This window comes from Amia ocellicauda, chromosome 8, assembly GCF_036373705.1.
Source record: "Amia ocellicauda isolate fAmiCal2 chromosome 8, fAmiCal2.hap1, whole genome shotgun sequence".
NCBI lineage: Eukaryota > Metazoa > Chordata > Actinopteri > Amiiformes > Amiidae > Amia > Amia ocellicauda.
Genome location: NC_089857.1, coordinates 35,041,602 through 35,055,816, shown reverse-complemented (window position 1 = coordinate 35,055,816; position 14,215 = coordinate 35,041,602). Strand labels below are relative to the sequence as shown.

The following is a 14,215-nucleotide window of genomic DNA, read 5'->3' as shown; positions in this document are numbered from 1 at the left end:
ATGAAACAGAGACACCCTGGCACCGTTTTTAGAGATGCATTGGGAAATCACATCTAGCAACAAACCTGATTGACTGTGGCCCCCACGGACCCTTGCAAAACCATCTGAAGCATCTTGGCATCGGGCTGCTCTCGATGCGTGGCAACTGCCAGCTCCAGGGTTTTCTTCTGCATGTCTTCAATGGCAACTTCAATGGGTGTGAGATCAAACTGGAGCCAGAGAAAGACAGGGGTGTGTCAGAACCCTACATGACTGGTAAATGAGAGATAAGCTGAAAAGACCTTATAAAATAGAAATAAAAATCCTCCTAGAGTACTGGTATTTCTTTAATGAGCTGCTGTGAATTCCAGCATTTTACAGCTAAGGGTATCACACTCTGCACAAGAAGTGTGCCATTGTCACAAGTAGCCCAATATGTTTCATGGTGTCTGTCAGAATTACTGAAAGATGATGTTTTAGAATGACCCCCGGTTTCTTCATACATGGACCACTACTGGGCTCACTTACCTCTTCCTTCTGAATGACATTGATCCGGGTCTTGATGTATGGAAAGGCGTGCATGGTGGTGAGGATGGTCTTGCGCTTGTATTGCTCATTGAGCTCTCCCCTGGGACGCCCGCTCTTTGTGAAGGGGGTGGTGTACATGAACCGCCGTAGGTTGAAGTTCTTTTCAAAGTTGGTCAGCCTGTCTTTCATCTCGTACTCGTCAAAGAAAGGTTCCACAAAGGTTATCTGAATGTAAGCCTAAAGAAAGGAGAGAATACATGAACCGTAAACAGTTAACTTGGTACAACTGAGGCAATGTTTCATGGGAAGAAGTATTATATACCGACTCTAGATACATTTGATCAATTAGAAGATCAAACAGAGTTTCCTATTGACTATTGACTTACTCCACCAGTGGCTGCTGAAAATACACACAATTGTTCCCATAGCAGGACCTTTTTGTATGCAGATGGAGCTTATCTATTGATAATAGAGGCCGACCGATACAGGTTTTTTGGGTCCAATACTGATACTGATACCAATAATTTGGATGCTAAATTTCCCCATTACCGATATATCTGCCAATATTTAAAAAAAAAAAATTTAGCATGCAAAACAGACATTTTCTAGCATGGATCCCTCAAAGCTCTCCCTATCAGAGAAAAATTGTATCAAATATGCACTGAAGGCAGGTTTTTTTTAATTTTTACATTTTACATAATCAACTTAACATTAATTTCCACCATAAATAACAACCACAAATCAAGCATTGTAAAGATAAATTAGAATAAAGGTAGAATATAAATACAAAAATATGCATGTTCTATACATTAGAACAAAGACCAAGATATATGAGCAATACATACACAGATAGAAAAATGTGCATGTTATATACATTAGAGCAAATACTATGATAGTGTTCAGTGCTGGTTTGGTTTATATTTGCACACATCAGGTTCTCTCAAGTCCTCCTCAGTGCTCAACACTGCCAATTCCACGGTGGCAGGTTATAGTACAGGCAGATGGTTTAAAAAAATATATATTTAAAAATGCCCTCAAAAGTGTAACTTATTTAATACATAAGTTAAACATATTTGCAATACGAATCACAGCCAAAACATGATGTAGGATTTGAAATAGTTTTATAAATATCATGTATAGTTTCAGTTTTATCGAGCATTGTCTGAGAGATGCATTTTTCACTAATTGTCTTTAGATGTTTTAGTTTAGTTTAGATTTTTAGTTTGAGAATATTGGTGCATTATCGGTGGAATATGTGCCGATACAGATATTTATGTAAAAGGCCTATATCAGCCGATAATATCGGTGCTCCGATATATCTGTTGGGCCCTAATTGATAATTTATTTAAAGAATATTACTTCTGATTAAAAAATATTGGGCTACACAGATGAAAACAGGCCTGGTGGTTATTTTATCAGGTAACGTATACATTTTACCTGGTCAAAAATACCTAATGAAAAGTATCTGATTCCTATTGCATATATCCTATTGCATATATCAGCACGATCATATAACACCGGTTCTACAAATGTAAACCACAACATACCTTGTTAGGATTCAACTTGGTTTTGTCAACCGGAGCAGAATCCTTTATCACCTCCAAGGCGTCTTGTCCAAAGCACTGACTGTAAAAATTCTGAATCACAAAATAATAAGAAAAGAAAAAAGGTTTCAGTAGTTTACATTTATTCCCTTCTGGCAAACATAAAAGGTGGAAGTCTTTTCATTTTATGTTTTTATTTTAATTAATGGTTTTGAACAACATACACTAATTGCAGTCAATGTTATAACTTCAAAGACATGCTTCTTTTTAGAAGAACATAAGAACATGCTTCTTTTTACCTCTAATCGATGGGAGATTTCCGGAAGTTTGGTGATATTAGGTTCCTTGTAAACAAATTCACGTTCATCCAGATCTCCAAACTTTGTACCATAGAAACCAACACGGAAATATGTTCCAAACATTCTTTTGTGACCCTTTGAAGACAAAAGTTAAAAGACATGTTTTTGTATATTCGGCATACAGCAGTTGGTATTTTCCTTCAAAGACGATTTTCATTGGGAGATTTATTTTATCTGAAGTTCCTGAAACCTGGCCAGGAATTGTGTGTGAACATCTAGAGAAATGGTATAAGTTTTACTTGAGAGAGAAACACATTTGCATGATTTCAATACTTGTTTTAAGGTGTTTTTTTTTCTGGGGGCTGTTGAGGTGCCTTTGAACTATCTCAAAATGGCTGATTTAAGCAATGCATCTATATAGTTTATTCTGTAATCTGCTTCCCCATAAGTAATTCTAATTGGATTTTTTTTCCATCAGTTAAAAAACACAACATTGACACACTTGTTTTGAATGTATGCAAATCAACATGAAAAAGGCAAATAATATTTCACTTAAATAATTTCATGATATTTAAAAATTATTAAGAACACTTCAGGGACATGTACAAAAGCAAGGTCCACAGTTGCTGGTTTGTACTAGAATGTGGCAAATGTATGTTGTTTTGTACTTTTTTTAACAAAACTGTACACCTTCCAAAACATGCATCTGTGTGCGTTGTTTAAACTCTTTCAAAATGTCAGTATCCACTGCGTAGTCCACACTTTGTGTGCACATCTCACCTTCTGGATGATGTTCTCAAAGGCTTTCTGCAGCTTATCGTGGGTGGAGCACAGCTTCCGGAAGTCTCTGTGAGCCTCCAGAATAGGAATGACGATTTTGTAAACCTCATTTACAGTTTCATACAATCCACCCTGCAATGATAAGATTCCGTAAAATAAGCACACACAATGATATGCTTGTACATGTGATAAATGCCAATATAGAGTTGCAATAGGTGATTGCATTTAATTAGCACATAATGAGGCAGTTAGTGTAGTGTCTAATTCTCAGTCCAGTTCTCCAGCTCCTTATGATTATTATTGTATGACAAAACATCAGTAAATCTGATTAAAAAGACCAAACTTGGGGGATAATTTACTGAGAGACTTTATAATACCTTTTGGCCATAATGGTAACATTTTTCCAAAACACTACAAGGATATCACCTCATCGGCATGAAAGTGTGGTCCCCTGCACTTTAACTGTGAAGGTAGAGCCCTCCCCTAGAAGCCTCCTGAATCACTCACACTGCTAAAGAGCTCTGCGGCCTGTTCCAGCAGCCCCACCAGCCCATTCTCAGTGAAGTACCGGCCCGTACACATCCCATCTTCATCTGGGGACAGGATGTCGTCTGACACTGCCGACTCCTCCAAGACGTTAGAAGAGACATTCTGGAAAATCACAGCAAAAAATATAGTAAAATCATAGTTCTTTAATTAGTAAATGGAAATGAGGAGTTACATTGAAAAGGTGGTACATTCTGGTAAATGTTAGAAGCTGGTTCACTTGGTCACAGACCACTAGCCGCTACTTGTGTGCAAGCAGTAAGTAATAGACATTCTCCAGGAGTTAGTTAGAGCAGCAGGAGTACGCAGGTGTTGTGCGTTACCTGGAAGCTGACACTTCCCACGGGCAGGTACTTGTGGTCCTCCAGCATGCTCAGATACTCAGCCACCAGGGCAGCTGCATGCACCAGGCACATGGCAGCCTCTGTGTAGCACTTCTTCTTGCTGTGCTTCTCTGCCATGTTCTGCAGCCAGGTCAAGCGCAGGTCAGGAGACGTCTGATAGCCCTTAGCTATTCTGGGGGGCGGAACAAATCGACAGGCCGTGATCAGTAAAAGGAGCAGTGCGTTCACTCTCTAAATTCCCTGCCTGGCAGTCCGCGAGGGAAGTGATGTGAAAGGTGTCTGACCTGAGTTCACAGAACCTGAGCTGTAGGGTCACAGATTGTAGGGAAGGCCGTATATATCATTCACAGAGAAAGATCAAACCATTCTGGAGTAAACCATGGAGGCTGTATTGTGTTTTATATTGATGTACATATCCGACACTGTTTTCAAGTTACCAAAGGACCGGAAAACTTATTACAATTAATAGTTTTATAGATGAGATGTAGGCACAACATGTAGCAGCAGTATCTGGTAGCTGTATAGGGCCTAATGTAGATTTTGATATTATACATGAGGAACATGACACTTGATGAGCCTTTGGGGCTGCTGTAGGAACTGAAAAGCCTAGACTGGTGAATCTACCTATACATAAGGTCCATCAGCATCTCTGGGTCTTCTTGGAACTCCCTCATCTTCACAGTGTCAGACAGGATACTGTTCAGGTTTCTGAGCAGCTCGTCAACCTAGAGACAAAACCATAATTATCTCACTGCACTGGTCATTCCCTTTGTTAGTCTGCATTGGGCGAAAGCTTAAAAGGCCTCACTTCCTCATGCATGGTTCCAATTCATGTTTCCAAATTATTTTTGTCTTACTTGTAACGGTAATAGCGTGGGCTGCATCTCACTGTCCTCATCCGCATATGCCAGGATGGTTCGTAAAGACCTTCTCAGGTATTCTTCGTGAAAATCTGATGATTTACCCACAAGGGAGGCTAAGGACATTGTCACTTGCATCTTCACACGGGAGAAATTCTGGAAATGAAGGCAAAACCAATGACAAATTGTTCTTTGAATGCTTATCTGCACTATGGTGTATCTTGAACAAAAACTGATGTACTATGATGAAGATGATAGAAACATGTAGAAACAATTATTTCAGAATTATTATTCCTTTTGACTATGTTAATTCTTTATCAATTACAAATACTTGTAATAGTGGGACTGAATGTCCACATTTCAGAAAACATAATGCATGCCTGGGCAATTGATATATTTACTTATTTTTGACTCTTCAATGAGAAACCTACCAACTTATTTTTACTATCAGAAAGTACACACTGAAATATACCACTAACAGGAACTTTTCTTGTAATGTGCCCACACAATGGCCTGAAATACATCCTGCATCCTGCTTTTCTATGTACTGAATATTTCCTTTTTATAGGTAGCCTAATTACATATGCCTATATGTTAAAGATAACTTTCAGACAGGTAACCTTGTGAGAGATTCCAGTTTTAAAATCAATAAATACAATGGTAACTGTACTGCTTTTTTCTACACTGGTGGTACCATTGTTTATGACCAATCTCATTCAAAGCTCTCTCTGAAATGTATCATGTTGTACAAGGTTAAACTGTACCTTATGAATGACACAGTTCAATAAAAATAAACCTTCTGTGGATCACTTTAATCTTACTTAGTAGAAATCTGAAGAGCAACTTAATCCAACATATCATTATCCGAGTGTTCAAGTTAGAAAAAACCTTTTGATGTTGAATATTCAATATGTTTGGTAACTTCAAAGAAATAAATGTATTTTCCAGAAAAAGATAGTGCTGAAGATATGTAGGATTGACTTCCATTATCTAGTTCTGAGTTCTCAACTAACATTTAAGGAAAAACACCACAAAAAATGTATTGCACTTCATATTGAAATACCAATACTGAAAATTAGACAAAATATCACTAGGTGATTCTTAGAAACAGAACAAGTCCAAACCACACAGGCCTAAGTAAGTGTGGAGTGTAGGAGTTTTGTCCAGCATTTCTTTAAAAAAGACCAGGGAAAAACAACTTATTTCTCTACTTACTATACTATACAGCACTGCTGCCTACAATTATAGTCTTCAAAACCTAGGTGTATGAAAATGCGTCTCTCTGGTAAGTGGCAGAGGGGAATTAAGCCTGACTTACATTGGCAGAGCTGAAGCTGTATCTCATGATGAGGTAGAGGGTGGCACAGGCCTGGCTGCGGTTGCCATCAATGCAGCTGCTGCAGTGCTGAAGGACTTTCTGGCACAGATCTGCGCATTGCTCCGCTTCCTCTTCAAACAGGAAGTCACCAAACTGGAACACACAGCAGATGCCAATGGCTTGACAACTCATAAAGTTACTCCGACAGACAAGATGACAAGGTACAAGGTGACCGGTGACAGGGTTTAAGAAACTTAAGCCATACAGTAAAGAGGCCAGACATGGTGGATCAAACTCATCACAGAGAATTACTAAAAGAAAAGAGGTTTAACTTTCAAGACAAATTAAAACGTTATTTTTCATGTCGTAAGCACTGCCCAAGGGGGAGGGGTTTCTGCGCACTTCCATAGGAACCCGATCGAAAACGTCATTCCATCAAAGCTGCCATTGGCCCCTGCGTATGTCACTCAGAACAGGTCCCGTCCTACTTCCTGTTCTATAAACATGACATCTGCGCAGGTTCGTTCTCTTTTGCCATATCGCTGGACCCGAGAACATGAGCTTTCTGTGTCTTTGTGTTGCATTAGACCTTAAAAACTGTGTATTTCGGCTGGCTGTCTTCACTAGTGTTGTTCACCACCATTTCGCTACATCTCTGTCTCTATTGTGTGTCTTATTAGTTATATTTATATCTAATTTCGATCCTGTCCCTCCGCGCACCAGAGCTCCAGCTGCACTTTCGGTTTCAGTTTCAGTTCACAATTAGAGATTTTCAAAATAATGATCATGTTAATATGGTGCCATATATTATCCAATTGCTTGCTGTGTTGGTTCTTTTTGTCCACAGGGCTTTTTCAACCACAGCAGGAGCACTAGCAGTGGCAGTAAAATCCGAGGCCAGGCCACCTGGCCTAAGCCTCAGTCTGTCAAAAAAGATCTCGCCCGCTAGAGGTGCTCCTCCACTGGCTTGCGTCTGCACTACAGTCCATGGCTGCGGTTTTGGGAGATCTCACTCTCTCAGTTTGCTGGGATCGAGCTCTGCTGCGCTCCACCATCCACGGGTGCAGCCTCGCTAAGCCCTGCTTCGGCTGGTAGCCTACCTCCCTCAACCCCCCGGACCCTGGACCCCGCGTCACCCGGAGTCCCCAGAATCCCCAGCACAACACGGTGTGGTTAAGCCTAAGGGCCTACGCGCCACTTGTATCCTGCACCTGGTGTTTGGAATATACAGTGTTCTGTCTGGCAACAACAAGGTTGTGTCTGGCTGGTGTTGCAGTGCCCCGTGTCCAATAATGTTGCAGAGTGGAGACGCAGTTACAACAGTCTCTGGCCCACTCTTACACCTCCCAGCAACTACAAACTATAACAGTTGGCTACTCCCTGTAGTTTCAGGCCTGTCCACCCCCCTTCTGAGGCATGGTGTGGATGCGAGTAAGGGACCCGTTGCAGTGTGTGGCACTTTGCAACGAAATCATCGCTCTCCAGGAGAAGCAAGCAATTTGAGAAGCACCCCCACTGGGGCAGCATGGGGGATTCTAATCCCCATACTTCCTAGTACCCAAGGGAAAGGGTGGTTTCCTCCACAGCTTGGATTGGAGACACCTGAACCACCACCTCAGGGTGCTGCGCTTCAGAACGCTAGACCTGCGCACCATGTCCGAGGCCATCAAGCCTGGTGACTGGTTCATTATGGTGGATCTGAAAGTCACTTATTTTCACATCCCTATTGTGCATGTACACAGGAAGTTCCTACGCTTCGCCTACGAGGACCAAGTTTGAGTTTGCTGTTTGCCCCTTCAGCCTGTCGCTAGCCCCACGCACAAGTGCATGGACGTCATGTTCACCTAAAAAGTTGGTGGCTTTTCATCCTCCTCCCTTCGCTTCGGAGCAAGAGTCGGCTTCACCTGCTCTGCCTGTGTGGGATCTTAGGTGCTATATGGAACGCACTAAGGACATTAGGTGCTCGGACCAACTGTTTGTGTCTTATGGAGCACGGCCACAGGACCATGCACTTTCAAAGCAGTGCCTCTCACATTGGATTGTGGACACCATTACCATGGCCTACGAGTCCACCAGGACCCCGGTGCCTGAACACTTGGTGGCCCACTCGACTCAAGGCGTTGCCACATAATGGGCCCTTTTTCAAGGCGCCCCCTTGGCAGACATTTGTGCAGCCCATGGGCTCTGGCTCCTGATTTCCTCTCCCAGTCTGCCCCAACAGGATGCACCTGAGATGGCGGTTAAGCGCATCCTGATGGAGCTATTTGAAGCGTGTCTTTCCCTTCCACCAGACTCTGCCTTCCAGTCGAGCACCCAAGCGAGGACTTGCTGATAGGCTGTCGATGTGTTCCCAGGGTCTGTCATGCAGCCTACAGGTACGTTGCCTTATGAGGCCACCCTGTATATAGTTCATTCACTATTGCATTGTGTTGCGGTGGTGCATGTGTCTGGCTTGTCCCTGCTATATATACACTCACCTAAAGGATTATTAGGAACACCATACTAATACTGTGTTTGACCCCCTTTCGCCTTCAGAACTGCCTTAATTCTACGTGGCATTGATTCAACAAGGTGCTGAAAGCATTCTTTAGAAATGTTGGCCCATATTGATAGGATAGCATCTTGCAGTTGATGGAGATTTGTGGGATGCACATCCAGGGCACGAAGCTCCCGTTCCACCACATCCCAAAGATGCTCTATTGGGTTGAGATCTGGTGACTGTGGGGGCCAGTTTAGTACAGTGAATTCATTGTCATGTTCAAGAAACCAATTTGAAATGATTCGACCTTTGTGACATGGTGCATTATCCTGCTGGAAGTAGCCATCAGAGGATGGGTACATGGTGGTCATAAAGGGATGGACATGGTCAGAAACAATGCTCAGGTAGGCCGTGGCATTTAAACGATGCCCAATTGGCACTAAGGGGCCTAAAGTGTGCCAAGAAAACATCCCCCACACCATTACACCACCACCACCAGCCTGCACAGTGGTAACAAGGCATGATGGATCCATGTTCTCATTCTGTTTATGTCAAATTCTGACTCTACCATCTGAATGTCTCAACAGAAATTGAGACTCATCAGACCAGGCAACATTTTTCCAGTCTTCAACTGTCCAATTTTGGTGAGCTTGTGCAAATTGTAGCCTCTTTTTCCTATTTGTAGTGGAGATGAGTGGTACCCGGTGGGGTCTTCTGCTGTTGTAGCCCATCCGCCTCAAGGTTGTACGTGTTGTGGCTTCACAAATGCTTTGCTGCATACCTCGGTTGTAACGAGTGATTATTTCAGTCAAAGTTGCTCTTCTATCAGCTTGAATCAGTCGGCCCATTCTCCTCTGACCTCTAGCATCAACAAGGCATTTTCGCCCACAGGACTGCCGCATACTGGATGTTTTTCCCTTTTCACACCATTCTTTGTAAACCCTAGAAATGGTTGTGCGTGAAAATCCCAGTAACTGAGCAGATTGTGAAATACTCAGACCGGCCCGTCTGGCACCAACAACCATGCCACGCTCAAAATTGCTTAAATCACCTTTCTTTCCCATTCAGACATTCAGTTTGGAGTTCAGGAGATTGTCTTGACCAGGACCACACCCCTAAATGCATTGAAGCAACTGCCATGTGATTGGTTGGTTAGATAATTGCATTAATGAGAAATTGAACATGTGTTCCTAATAATCCTTTAGGTGAGTGTATATATATATATATATATATATATATATAACATGTGTAAACAGCAGGACTGTGGCTTCGTTCTAGCTTGTGTAGACTGGAGCTTACTGCCACTGTTCCCAGCTGATGGCGCTCAAGTTGTTCTCACTATCTCGCTGTGTACATAGTTCCTTGGTCAGCCGGTCTGTGGCCCGCTCTGGCTGTGTGCCATAGAGCAAGAGGCCACTGCTGCTGTCCTCAGTGGTAAGCACTTGAGCGGGCTCTCGTGTTCTGCTGTGTACATAGTTCATTTGTCAGCTAATGTTGCCCTTCGTTAGCTGGTCTAATCAGCAGGCATCAACTGCTCCTGTGTTCCGCGGGTGGCGCATGAGTTGGTTTCTGCGCCCAGTGGTGTATATAGTTCGTTTGTACGACATTGTAGAGCTGGTGTGGCCTCATTCCTAGCTGGGCTATTGGAGCAAGCGACCAATGCTCCCATGTTATGCGGAGAGTGCATGAACGGTTTTCCTGCACACCGTAATGTTTATGGTTTGATTGTCATGATAGAGCCTGCTGTTGTCCTGCATTAGCTGCTCTAATAGGTGACAACTGCTCCAGTGTTACGTGGAGGTGCATGATCTGCTTCTGCACCCCACGATGTGTATAGTTGTTATGACAGCACAGTGGAGCTGGCCGCTCTGTACTGTTCAGTGAACGTGATTTCTCCTGTGCTGCACGGAGGAACATTCATGCTGCCACACTGTATATAATGTTATGTCCAGCTGTGGCTACTCAGTTGACTAGTCAGCTGTGTGTTATACAGTGGACCTGTGGCCCCGCTCCTGCAGCATCAGGGGTTCACTGCCATGTTAATGTGCGGAGGGCGCAGAAGTTGCTTGATTGCCCGCGCCATATATTATGCAAGTAGATATACAGCCTCACTCCTAGATGCACTAGTAGAGCAGCCTGCCTTGCTATTGTAAGTGGAGGGGGTAAGAGTTTATCTCTGTAGCCCTGCTTTGTATATGCTGATTGCAGACAGTTCCCGGTAGATCGTGACTGCAGTCCTCGCTCCTGGACAGCCCAGGTTGGCCCCAAGGAGCCTCTGTGGCTCCTGTCTGGAGTTGTGTTGCTGAGGCCCCCTAGTGGTCACCTTGAGGCAGTGCTTCCTTTTGCAGATAACCAGGATTGCATTCGCAACCTATCATTCATTCTTGTGTCTCCTTGAATCTGAATAATTACTATTAAGAAACATTACTATTAAGAATTAGTAATAGACTTGAACTTTTAAACACGTTCTCCTTTACCTTATTGTATGGAAAGGAAAAAGATGAAAACTTTCAAGTTAAAAAAACATGTTAGGAGGCATGTTCATATTTACAGTAAGGAAACAAAGTTAAATATATTCTGCTCTATTTTGTTACAAAGTAAAAGCACCAGGTCTATGAGCGCAATACCTTTACAATGAGGGATCGGAGCGTGCTGAAGCAGTGCGCCAGGAAGGAGGTGCTCTGGTTGCAGCTGAGGGAATGTAACAGGACTCGCAGCACCCCACCCAGGGTGTCCTTGCAGTCTGATGGAGAAATGCCCTGCAGAAACACGAACACAGTGGTAATCCAGAAAACAAAATGGAAAAAGACTAACTGATGTACAAAATCTAACTTTTTATTTTTTCTTCTTTTCAACATTCAATAGATCATGAAGATGTCCCAATACAAAGTATGAACATTAATTCACATATCAGGAAATGCTTCTCGAAATGCACAACCAGGCTAACAGAATGCTCAGTGTTCAACAGAAAGACAATGTACATAACCTTAGAGATGTGAGGTCCTCACGGTCAATGTCTGATAACGAGTATTTGCAAAAGCAACAGAAATAATTATGTTTTGGTGACTGATGCTCTTACCTGGATGAGAGTTTCCACCAGGTCTAAAATTATCAAGTTGGTCTCCGTGGCCAAATTTCCACTAATGAGAGCTTCTTGGTCGAGTTCTGCCTTTGTTCTGAATAAAATTAACAGAAATTGATTAAATCAAATTGTTAAACACTAACTGGAATCAAACGCTGAATTTAATATGGTATCAACTGCTTTGCCAAAGGGGAAATTGAAAACTGACCCTAAAATTTCCCTTAAAATTATATGCTACTTGTACTCATAAAAAGTTTCCCATTACAAAACACTCAAATGGGAGAACTATTAAAGGACAAAAAGCAGTTTATTTTTGTCTTCTCATGTATTGATTTAATTTGTTTTAAACAACTGAAATGGCAAACAAGGACTTCAACCAAGAAAATGAACTGAAAGGCTTAGAAAAAAGGCTTAGTAAAACCATAATAAGCACATTCGTGAAACACAATCAGAGTACTAGAGGCATTTTCCATAAGCACTTACTTATCCTGCCTGTCGTTCGTCTGTCTCCACTGGGTCAGATCTTTTCTCCACCTCAGGTTCTCGTTTTGTGCCCTGTCATTGCCTGGGAAAAATACAAACAGGTATGTCAGGTGAGTTGGTCTACTGACCGCAATAAAAGTGCCTACAGTCAGAACTTGAAGGGAGACGCAAGTAAAATGGCAAACATTCTCATTCTAAATTCTTGGAAGGGAATGAGGACCCACATATCTAACACCCTGTACAGTGTAAATATGAATCTAGGAAATGGAAAGATACAGTGAAAAGACTGTCATTTTTCTTTCTTAATTCTAACTTTACTCTCTGGAAAATAACTTTGACATGTTTCCAACACATCACCAACTACTATTCGGTTGTAGTTTCATAGTTTCCCATGACCTATGAAATCACAAACGCAGTGGTGTTCTTTGAGAAGGTAAAATAGCATGAGTTTTCACTCTGAGCCTTTTCGGGTCCTTCCCTCATGTCTTTCAAAAATTCAGTTTGGTCTGATGGAAGGTTCTGCTCAAAACAATGTGGGATTCTAGGGATATGGCAGACGAGCGGCTGACATCACCTGTGACCCCCCGGCGTTTCATCATCTCTCCCCGGGCACCCATGCCCCCCAGCAAGGCCTCCTCCAGCCGCGCCTTGGCAGCCTGTGATTTCTGTAGTGCCTGGGTGCTGACCTTGTCTGAGCTCTGCTTTCCCTGGAGGAAAAACAAAAAAAGGACACATCCAAATGTAGATACATCAAATGGCATACATGTTTTTTTCATTCTCTTCCAACTCCATAAGGGTCAACAACCTCTCTTTTTTAAGACCGAGCCTCAGAGACAGGAATTAAAAATAACCCCATTTATCTGTAGTCAATAGTAAATCATTCTGGGAAGAAATTACTGTGTACATTATAAATGGATTGATTCTGTCATCCACACGTTGACATGATTGTATGATTGAAGATGGGGCTTTACCCTGTACTCAAAACAGGAGACGCATATATACAGCAGCTCCAGCAGTCGATTCAGCTGGGAGGAGGGCAGGTCTGCAGTCCACTTGTGAATGAGGGTTTGATCAGCGTTTTTCATTATCCACAAGAAGCAGATGAGCAGATTTCGGCTCGTTTCAGCTGACAAAGTGCCACACTGTTTACCGCTCTGAAAAAAAAGATTCTTAATGAGCACCTACTGATAGAGCACGGTTTCACTCCAGTAATGGACCCGACTGCTTAACTGTCCCTTGTTTTTTAACTTTGTACTTGTCTTTCCTTTCAAATGTTATCTGTCCTGCTGCAACTTTGAACTACAGTTATCATCTCAGAGAGCTCGCTGAGGACACCCCAACACTGAGAAATAATGTATTCAAATATTCATTAACTTTTGTTTCACATTTATGAGCATTATTTCTCTCACTCGATTTAATGAATCATGCTGTTTAATGACTAAAACAAACAGATAGATATCAGGTTATAAATAAGAGCACTTCATCATCACAATTGGTTATAAAACGGACAAAACCTAAACAGAAAATTGCTAGGAATAATATAGATGTTCTGTTGCTGCTGGCAAACAATTTCATAGGGATTTATAAAGTATAACGGCCTCCCATACCACAGATGATGACAACGACGCAAGTGTGGCTTTTCCAAGAGTGTTGAAAGGATTCCCTGCTATCGCCATAGCAACTGATTGACTGATAGGTGTGACAGCCTCAGTCTCCTCCTCTAGTCCTGATGTCTTTCCTTTCCCACTCCAGGATTCAGCAACTGCAAGGACATCGATTCCAGAAGGAGTGGGTACAACATATTATAACATTCATGAAAATGTCCCTTGTACAGCGAACAGGACAATCCCAGATGAGAATCCATAAATATATTGGGAACCATGTCAGTGGCGCTGCACGATACTACAACAAATGTACTGGCATGCTTGAATCCTTTGACTCGTGTGTTCATGCAATCTATGAAAAAAGCGGTA

The 14,215-nt window shown here is 42.3% G+C and overlaps 1 protein-coding gene across 3 annotated transcripts in view; it reads right to left on the bottom strand.

Moving 5' to 3' along the window:
- The window catches only part of dock8 (dedicator of cytokinesis 8), a 65,906-nt gene that overhangs the window by 3,964 nt on the left and 47,727 nt on the right, over positions 1-14,215 (bottom strand). For all 3 annotated transcript variants that reach the window (XM_066711207.1, XM_066711206.1, XM_066711209.1), the window contains 16 exons: positions 13,850-14,004; positions 13,214-13,396; positions 12,817-12,949; positions 12,243-12,324; positions 11,757-11,853; positions 11,305-11,436; positions 6,199-6,351; positions 4,878-5,036; positions 4,645-4,745; positions 4,000-4,192; positions 3,638-3,781; positions 3,131-3,262; positions 2,351-2,485; positions 2,055-2,144; positions 508-744; positions 66-209 (listed from right to left, as the gene is read on the bottom strand). In XM_066711207.1, coding sequence (XP_066567304.1) covers positions 66-209; positions 508-744; positions 2,055-2,144; positions 2,351-2,485; positions 3,131-3,262; positions 3,638-3,781; positions 4,000-4,192; positions 4,645-4,745; positions 4,878-5,036; positions 6,199-6,351; positions 11,305-11,436; positions 11,757-11,853; positions 12,243-12,324; positions 12,817-12,949; positions 13,214-13,396; positions 13,850-14,004 — 2,270 coding nt within the window. The remainder of the gene's footprint in view (positions 1-65; positions 210-507; positions 745-2,054; positions 2,145-2,350; positions 2,486-3,130; positions 3,263-3,637; positions 3,782-3,999; positions 4,193-4,644; positions 4,746-4,877; positions 5,037-6,198; positions 6,352-11,304; positions 11,437-11,756; positions 11,854-12,242; positions 12,325-12,816; positions 12,950-13,213; positions 13,397-13,849; positions 14,005-14,215) is intronic.